Below are 9,835 nucleotides of genomic sequence, written 5' to 3' on the forward strand. Positions count from 1 at the left end.
CATGCTCGCATCTCGTCAAAGACGACATCACAAGAGACATGGACTCGCTTTCCCACCGGGTCGTAGAGCCGGTACGCCTTGCTCCCTGGCTCGTACCCGATCATCACCATGGCTTTGCTCCGGTCCTCAAGCTTGGAGAGGTGTGGGCGCGTGTTCTTGACATGCGCCACACTTCCGAACACACGCAAGAAGTCGACGGAGGGCTTCCTGCCATGCCAGGCCTCGAACGGTGTCTTGCCTGGTATGCTTCTGGAGTATGCCCTATTGAGCACGAATGCGGCCGTGGACACGGCCTCGCCCCAAAATTGCGGCGGCACTCCCATCGCCTTGAGCATGCACTGAGCCGTCCCGATGACGGTTTGGTTGCGCCTCTCCACCACGCCATTCTGTTGGGGAGAGTATGGCGCGGTGAGGTGCCTCTGGACCCCAAGATCAGCGAGATGTGCGCTGAACTCGCCGGAGTTGAACTCCCCGCCTCGGTCAGAGCGGAAAGTGTGCAGCTTCCGCCCCGTCTCGCACTCTGCGTGTGCCTGGAAGCGCTGGATCGCCTTGGCTGCCTCGTCCTTGCTCCGGAGCAGGTACAACCACATGAATCTGCTGTGATCATCCACAAGCAACAGGAAGTAACGCTTGCCACCCGGAGTGGGCGGCGAGATAGGCCCGCAAAGATCACCATGCACAAGTTCAAGCGGCTCGGTGGCACGGTAGTTAGCCTGCTGAAGGAAAGGCGCTCGTCGTTGCTTGCCCACTAGGCAGGCGTCGCAAACTTGCTCGGAGTGGTGGAAGAGAGGCATGCCCTTCACCATGTTCTGACGTGCCAGCCGCTCGAGGCTGTCGAAGTGTTGGTGCCCGAAGCGCGCGTGCCAGCGCCACGCCTCGTCCCCGGAGTGCGCAGCGAGGCAAACGGGGTTGGCGAGCTATAGACGGGCGATGTAGAGCCTATTGCGGGTGCGCGGCACTCTTGCCAGGATGCAGTGCTGGCGATCGCACACCATCATGACGCCGGCTTCGACGTGCGTAGGACAGCCGTTCTCGTCAAGCTGCCCGATGGACACGATGTTGCTCTTCAGCCGCGGGATCCAGTACATGTTGGTGAGTGCACGGTGCCCGTCGTCAACCGCGGCGAACAGGATGGTGCCCCATCCGTGGATTGACACGAGCGAGCCGTCCCCAAACCTGACCGAGCCATGAATGCCCTTGTCTAGCTCGGCGAACGTTGCCTCGTCGCCGGTCATGTGGTTCGACGCACCTGTGTCGAGGTACTAGGCCGCGTCCTGATCTCCGGGAGCGCGGCGCAGTTCCACGCGGGCGCGCGATTCGTTGAGGAAGACGACCTCCTCGCCCGCTCCAGCACGCGGCGTGACGGCCGCAGCTGTCAGGGAGGCCTCCTCGATCATCAGTAGACCCGGATCGTCGTCCTCGCCTGCTTGGCCTCGTGCAAGAAGGTCCTGTTCCTCCTTGCGTTTCTTCTTTCGGCAGTCCCGGGCCCAGTGGCCTGCGAAGCCGCAGTAGTGGCACTTGTCATGATCCGCGTCGCCGCCGCCGTTCTTCCCACCACCGGCGTCAGTGCCAGCAGGGGATTTGCCTTTTCCGCCGCGTCCACCGCCACGGCCACGTCCGCGGCCACGCCCTCGTCCGCGCGCCTGTGCACCTGACGAGTTGCTGCCGCTTGCGCCGTTGTTCGTCGTACGCTTCTCGTACGCGCGCAAGTCCTCCAGGGTCATCAGAAGGCGACCGGCATCCTCGCCTCCGCCGTCTTGGTCGAGGCGTTCCTCCACCACCTTGAGCTGTCCGGTTAGCTCCTCCACCGTCAGGGTGTCGAGGTCGACCAACGTCTCGATGGAGAGTGCCACCTGAGCGTATTTGCGGGGCACAACTCGAAGGAACTTACGTACCACACGCGCGTCCCTGACGGGATCACCATGGATGGAGAGGTTGTTGACGAGCCCGGTGAGCCTCATCGCAAAGTCGTCGACGTTCTCGCCGGGCTTGAAGCGGATATCCTCGAATTCTCGACGAAGGCCCTGGGCCTTGGCCTCGCGCACAGCGGCCGAGCCCATCCGCATGGTCTTGACGGCGTCCCAGGCCTGCTTCGCCGTCTCCTTCGTGGAGAGGACCGCGAGCATCTCCTCTGGCACCGCCCGGAGGACGGCCTCCAAGGCAGTGCGGTCGTCGTGGTAGTCGGCGGTTCCAGTGGTGACGGCGTCCCACGGCCCGCGAGTCTGCAGGATAGCTCTCATCAGGAGAGACCAGCTGCCGTAGTTGCTCCGGGTCAGTGTTGGGAACATCGTTGGGAGGGCCACCTCGCGTCTCTGCACCACCGGCGCGGCGACCTTGCGCCCGCGCACGGTGCGGCTATGCCTAGCTCTGGGAGACCGCGAGAGCGTGTGCCCACGCGTCGGCGACGGAGTCCGGGACCCGCCAGCAGAGTCCTTTCGCGACCCCTCGCCGGAGCCCTTCCGGGGCTCCTTGCTTCCCGCCATGACCACCGGATCGTACTAACGGCTCTGATGCCAATTGTCAGCACTGATCACACACACGCACTCGCAAGAATACTTAGAAGACAGTGGTTGTGCGTTGCGAACACTTGCAACTTTTCTGCATTCCTTCTTCTCCTCTTATTCAGTTACAGAAAGGGAACGAGGCCACTAACGGCCCGAGAAAACAGCCATGCCGAGCCACTACGATCGCGCCATCCCACGATCCAGCTCGTGCGGGGTGTGGACTACTTCTAAGCAAAAAAACTTTCTAACAAACTTATCTACTCAGCTGACTATGCAGCGTTTATTTTCTGCTAAGACTAAACTGACGAATACACAAGGTTTAAGTCCACAGTGCATGACCGGAGAGCTCATCCACAGGATGAATCGCATTGGAAAAACTCGTACTCCTACGTCATAAATAAAATATAAATCAGTTTTGCTAAAACACATCTAGATGTGCCATAAGTATTGCACATCTAAGTCATATATCATTGATCTTACATTGAGATTTGTGCGAATATTTTTTTCTCTTTTTTTCTTTTTCTCTTTATGCTTGATTCACTTACTTAGATGTGCAATAACTAGAGCACATCTAGATATAAATTCCTTGCGGTCTCTTTTAAGTCCCAAAGTGAATATTCTTTTACTATATCTCGCCCCGTTCTATATATAAATCAAAAACACCGAACAGATGATTCCCCTGTGAAGAAGAGAAGGTTCCCTTACAAAGCGATTCAATAGATACAACAAGAAACTTATAGCTAGCCTAACACCTCGTCTAGGACCGACAGACAATGGCACAACTCCACTCCACTACAACACCCCTAGAAGGATGACGACGCAACACGTCACCACTGCCGAGCCTGAGAATAGATAAGGGTTTTCATCCAGAGCCCTGAAACATGAGTAAAACCCACAGCTACACCTTCAAGAAGAGAATGACACCCAAGGGCGCCGCCATTGCCGCGCCAAACGCGAAACTTTCACGCATGATCTTGCCCCTACCACCAGGAAGCACCCCTGGTCAGCACCATAGTGAGAGTTAGGCCAACCACACTAGATCCGGGAATCAACAAAGCACGCCAGAGCCTCCCGTCCCTACACCCTTGCCGCCCACACGGCCAAGAGGTGAAGGCACCACCACCACCAGGAAGCCTGCTAGAAAGCACATCGTGGAGCCCGCCATCCAGGCCGCCGCCCCGACATCCTCTGACAACTCAACACCGACGCCAAAAAATTATGGCCGACTCCCCAACTAAGCCACGAGCCTCCACCACGACATTGACAGAGAGAGCCGAAGCAAGCGTGGAAGAACAACCAGCCTCCAGCGGGGGGACCAAGTCCAACCCCTGCCTCGGCGGCCAGCCTGTGCCGCTGACCAACTGTCAACAAGCGGTAACCGGAGAGGAAGGGGTCGCGCGGATCATATCCGGCAACTCTAGATCCAATCGGGAGGGAGGGGGCATGACAGCCGACACCTCCGGGCACCCGGTGGTAGCTGGTACCTCCAACCGCCAAGTACCCAACTCCAGCTCCATTGTCTCTCTGCGACACGCTCCAACCCCACTGCACCACCACCGAGGGCCGCCGCACCAACCTACAACAACCCGCTACCACGCGCCCACGCTCGAAGATCGTCACTGCCACCCGACAACGTTGGGCAAGCGCCACCACCACTACGTTGTAGCCCCCCTCCCCCTGGCCATGAGCACGAAGGAGACAGACGACTACGGCCCAAGCCGTCCCGCAACCCACGCCACCCGGCGGTCACCCCGGATGCCGCCACCGCAAGCCTCCCAAAGCTGCCCCCGATCCGCACCGCCACCACATGTTGCAACCTCCGGTGGAAGAAACAGCCGACCGCATCCCAGGCTAACTGCAGCCCTCGGCCCCATGGGGTAGCACCGACCCACCGCCCTGGTCCGCACCGCCACCACGCGCTGCAACCTCCGATGAAAGAACCAGTCGATCGCAACCAGGCCAACCGCAGCCCTCGGCCCCATGGGGCAGCACCGACCCGCCGCCCCCGGTCCACACCACCACCCGCGCCGCCTGTACGGGTCCAATCACCGTGGCCAGCACCACATGGCGTCTGCCGAACCGGAGCACCACGCCAAGGAGCGCCGCCCAGCAGAGACCCACCCACCCCCGCGCCATAGGCCGGCCCCCAGGCCATAGATCCGCCCAGAGGCCGACCCACGCGTTGCCACCAAAGGGCAAGGCACCCGCAGCCGCCGCACCTCGCCTAGGCTTCAGCACACCATCGTGCCGCCGCACAGAGGCACGCTGCCGCTTGAAGACCCGTCGCTGCGCCGCTAGGTCCCACGGCAACCTAGCGCTCCCACCAGTGCTGTCCCACGCCTTCCTCGAGCCCGCGCGAGCCCGTTGCTGCGTGCTAGGCCCCACGACAACCTAGCGCTCTTGCCCGAGCAGTCCCACGCCTTCCTCTAGCCCGCGCGAGAGGAAGCAGGGCCCCGCCACCACCCCACGCCGGCCAACCTTTGCCCGGCGATAGGGAAGGAACGCCGGAAGGAGGCGGCGCACTAGGGTTCGCCCCCGGTCACCCGCGGTGAGGGGAAGGGGGGGAGGGGGTCTGCTCAGGAATTATCCGATTCTCCCCACTGTCCAAATTTGAATAATTGTTTGAAATGCCTTTTTTGTACTATATCACTGCAGGAATGGTCTTAAGCAAATTAAAGAAAAATGAATTCGATAGTTCAGACAGAGTACTCTTAAGTTCGCACAGTTGTTCACGTAGACAATGACATTTCAATACACGAGCAGCATTTCTTTCACTGAATCACCATCAGCTGGAATACTAGTACTACATGACCTAAAACGCGATCACCTTGAGTTCGGCCAGTTGTTTACAGCATGAGCAGAAAATACAGAATCCTACACCGATAAGCCAGTCCTCCAAGTTAGCCATACCTACATAACAATAGTACAATCATGAGGGTAAAATACTTAATTATCTAGAATATCAAGGCATGCACAATATAATCGAAGTGTCATTGGGGAAACATTCGGCTTACTTACAAGCATGGTATACTTCTTATATGTAAACTGAAATATAACTATTTACAAGAGCATGGCATTAGAAGTCAAAACAGAGCTTTGAGCATTTCACAACTGTTTTCATTACCATGGAAAGTTAACAAGCTAATAAATTCATGTAACCTGGAAACATTTTTATTTATGAACCTAGTGAATGTGACAATATATAAACTACTAATCTACTAATGATCAAGTTGAGAAATTGACTGCATATAAAACAAAAGCAACATCTTTCTTGACTAGAGATACTTATCAGTTAATATAACTTAGCAAGTGTGTGCTAACGGAAACTCTACTAACTAGGATTCTGTCAAAGTAGTGGATGCCTTACAAATTACAAAAAGAGTCACTAGTAGAAAAAGGGGCTTGGTTCGGCCAGAAAAGAGCATTAGTACCGGTTACATTACGAACCGGGACTAATGTGAGCATTAGTCCCGGTTCGAGCGGCTAGGGCACCGTACAATCATTACTCCCGGTTCAAATGGAACCTTTAGTCCCGGTTGGTGCCACGAACCGGGACTAAAGGGTGTGATGCACATTAGTACCAGTTCGTGGCACGAACCGGTACTAAGCCTAACCTTTAGTACCGGTTCGTGGCACGAACCGGTACTAATGGGGTTGAGGCATTAGTACCGGTTCGTGGCACGAACCAGTACTAATGGTGCAATTTTCAAATCCTACCCCCCCTCCCGGTGTATCGCCTTTTCAGTTTTGTAAAAAAGCAAAAGAAAATAATAAAAAGTTAAAAAGTTAAAATCCTTCGAGATGTAGTTATGTTACTACATCTACTAGTTAGGAAAATTTAAAACTTAAATTTGGACATGTTTTGCAAAAAGTGTAGGGAAAATGTAAAACGGCTATAAAACTTTTGCATACAATGTCAAAAAGAACGTATAATATATCAAAATGTTCAGCATGAAAATCCGCATCCGGTTTTGACAGCCTATGGCCTGTTTGCAAATTTTTAGAATCCTCAAATTCTAAAAAGAAAAAAGTTATGCTCAAATTTCAGTTTTTTTGAATTTTTGTTAAATCTGGTCAAACTATGATCAAACTACTTATTCAAGAAGTATTAGTGTTACTAAATAATTATTCAAGGATATTAGTGTTACTAAATAATTATTTCAATTTTTTTGAATTTTGGTCAAATCTGGTCAAACTATGGTCAAACTACTAATTCAAGAAATATTAGTGTTACTAAATAATTATTGTTTTTTAGAACAATAGTTTCAAACTCAAACAGTGAAATGTGTGACTTCATGGTCAAGCTAAACTCCTGAGGGTTAATAGGATTGACATCTTACTATTGTCAGGAAAACAACAAGTGCAGACTTGGAAAGGAGGGAGAATAGAACCCGAAAGTTAAGCGTGCTCAGGCTAGGGTAGTGAGAGGATGAGTGACCGTTCGGAAAGTTAGATGATTTGGAATGATGAGGGGTGATTAGAGATTAGAGGTTAAATTAAGCAGTGATGAGGGCTGATTAGAGATTAGAGGTTAAAATAATTCAAAAATTTGAAAATTCGGGAAAAAATTCAAAAAAAAAACAAAAAAAATCATAAAATCATAAAATTTCCTTTAGTACCGGTTGGTGGCACCAACCGGGACTAAAGGTGGACCTCCACGCAGCGGCCATGTGGAGGGCCTTTAGTCCCGGTTTGTATAAGAACCGGGACTAAAGGGGGGGGCCTTTAGTAACGACCCTTTAGTCCCGGTTCCAGAACCGGGACTAAAGGCCCTTATGAACCAGGACAAATGGCCCTTTTTCTACTAGTGAGTTAATACACATAGGAAAAAATAATCATCACATTATACTAGCATGTCTCACCAAATAATCATCTCACATATTGTTCACTTCATCTCCACCATCCCATCACCAATGCCAGTACCTACAAAGATAATAAGTCAGGAACAATTGACAATCTGATGGAAAACCAAAGAATAGAGAGACTTATAATGGGATACCTAGGTCAACTGAGACTGCATAGTAATGCATTATGAGAAAAATAACATGAGCCAAAGAAAATTATGTATTCTCTAGTGCAAAACTGTAAATGGACTCCTTACTTCAGAAAGATATTCAACAAAAAAATAAAATAGGACTTAAGTATATTCAACTGGTTTCAGCTTCCAAACAAAAGAGTGTAACTACTTTTAAGCTTCAAAAGGTGCCAACGGAGTTACACATTTGGTTATCTAGGTCTAAGCTTCCATTTACTTCTCTTCCATTTTAAACTCTTATGTGTCACACGTTTTCGAGAGAACGGCAGACAACCGCGGTCCAGTACTGACTATTACCATAACACAATCCACATGAGAGATAAGATAATTTCTAGATATCATCTTGAGTAAACTCAAATCCTTGTCAAACCAAGTGGAAAAGTAAGACATTATGAAAACTAAAAATCCGACGAGAAACATAATAGGTTCAGTTGTGCATCTAAACTAGCTAATAACAACAGGGCTCTTCCACAAGTGACAAAAACTATTGTCTTGATTTCCAATTGGTATGCATCCAATGCTAAAAAGATATATACTTGATAGGCACATAAGACTACGTTTGAGACACAATTTATGCATACGACCAACAGAAAAGAACAGTGACCTTAAGTACCTTTTTCTTCTTAAAGAATTCATCAAGTAGCAAAAGGAAAAAATTGATGTGATTTGAACTTCAATCATCAGCACAATACCAAAGGATATGATAGGCATTTCAGCAACCAAAAATAATAATTTTCTAATAGGGAAAATGTATGTCAGTCCCACTAGTCTTCCTTGAATTTCTCACTTTGCCCTTACATTTTAGGTAACTATGAAACTGCCCCCCTTCCATCCATTTTATTATGATTTTGCCATAAAGTATTGGCGAAGTCACAATTCTAAGGAAAACTAGTAGCAATGACATAAATTTCCCTATCTTATAATACTGAATAAAATAATATAAAGGGCTTGCTATTAATACCTGCCGCGTAGCAAAACTCAAATGGATAATAGCTATGGAAGCCGGTCATATTGGGAAGTTTCTTAAACTCCATTGACTGGAGATAGACCATGAACAAAGCGGAACCTATCTTTAAAAGTAGTGCATTACTCTCCTCGGCAAACCCCACTAAAAATAGGTACCCCTTCAAAGTTGAACTGAGCTCCTTGAATTCAATAGCTCTGTCGAGCACCCATACAGCCAAACCATCAGAATCAGGCTTTCTCTTCCATATCTCGGCGTGGAATCCTGAGAGATCAATGAAGCCAAGCCCACCATTCTCTGTGGGCATAATCCTTAGCTTTGAAATGCCGGCTTCTATGTGCGGTGGCAGCTCTATCACAGCTAGGCTCTGCCTATCCAAATCAAACTCAACTATGACATACCGGCGATTGTGATGATGCCCCTCCTTAATTAACCAGCAAATGGAATTCCCAATCAAAGTGCTGGGTTCTGGCGAGGCTATAAACGATTGCAGCTGCAGTGACTTGATATTGCTCCATGTGCCGTTCTCTGATGAGTAAAGGCATGCGAAAACTCTTTTAGGATTATCAGCACGTACGTAATGGGCTACCAGGGCCACCTGGAAATGGCCGTGACTGCGGGCAGGGCGAAGCACCGCCCCGTTGAAGATGAACATCTGGTCAACGTCCAGCTCTGGTGGGAAGATGAGGCGGCACTGCTCGCGGGCGACGGGATCCCACACCAATAGGTGGCGCGGCGGCCATGTGTTTTGCCTTGAGCTGAAGATAAGTACAAGTCCATGGCGGCAGTCGACGATGCGGTTGCCGTCATGGAGAGGCTTGAAGAAGCGATCGCCGGGGATGCGATCTGGTCGATCCAGCAGTGGAACAAACGGACAGGAGCTATACTCATCGAGGAAGAAGCCAAGGAGAGGAGGCTTGCCGTGGTGGCCGCGGAAGCGGCGTTGGAATCGGGGATCGCCGATGAGGCTGCGCCAACGCTTGCAAACGAGGGAGGCCCTGGGGAGGGAGGAAGGGCGGGGCGGCAGGCGGAGGAGAATCTCCCGGAGCAGGTCGTCGTCGTCTGGCAGAGAGGCGGGCGGCGGAGGGGTGCGGCGGAGCGGAGGAGACATCTCCCCTCGCGTGCTCATGGTTAGGGTTTAGCGCCGCAGCTTCTCTCAGGGCTTGCTTGGTCACTTCATAAACCATCTGGATTGCCCGGGATCATGGCTCGATCCACGAGGGTCGTCCCAGCCGGGAAAAGTTACACGTGGTTACAGTTTAGTTGTTTCGTTTGGGCCAGGCCGAGCGAATTTCAGACCCATCGTATAGTGCAAAAATTCAGAAATTTTCG

General features: G+C 51.3%; 1 protein-coding gene across 1 annotated transcript; it reads right to left on the reverse strand.

Moving 5' to 3' along the window:
* Positions 1-5,232: 5,232 nt before the first annotated feature.
* On the reverse strand, positions 5,233-9,632 carry LOC119272875 (putative F-box/LRR-repeat/kelch-repeat protein At1g11620). Its single transcript, XM_037554232.1, has 3 exons — positions 8,501-9,632; positions 7,367-7,427; positions 5,233-5,414 (listed from the first exon to the last, which is right to left on the reverse strand). Exons 1-2 carry the CDS (start codon positions 9,630-9,632, stop codon positions 7,390-7,392), a joined length of 1,170 nt encoding a protein of 389 aa, XP_037410129.1. The 3' UTR covers positions 5,233-5,414; positions 7,367-7,389.
* Between the last annotated feature and the right edge of the window lie 203 nt (positions 9,633-9,835).

Source organism: Triticum dicoccoides, chromosome 3A (assembly GCF_002162155.2).
Source record: "Triticum dicoccoides isolate Atlit2015 ecotype Zavitan chromosome 3A, WEW_v2.0, whole genome shotgun sequence".
In the NCBI taxonomy this organism is placed as follows: Eukaryota; Viridiplantae; Streptophyta; class Magnoliopsida; order Poales; family Poaceae; genus Triticum; species Triticum dicoccoides.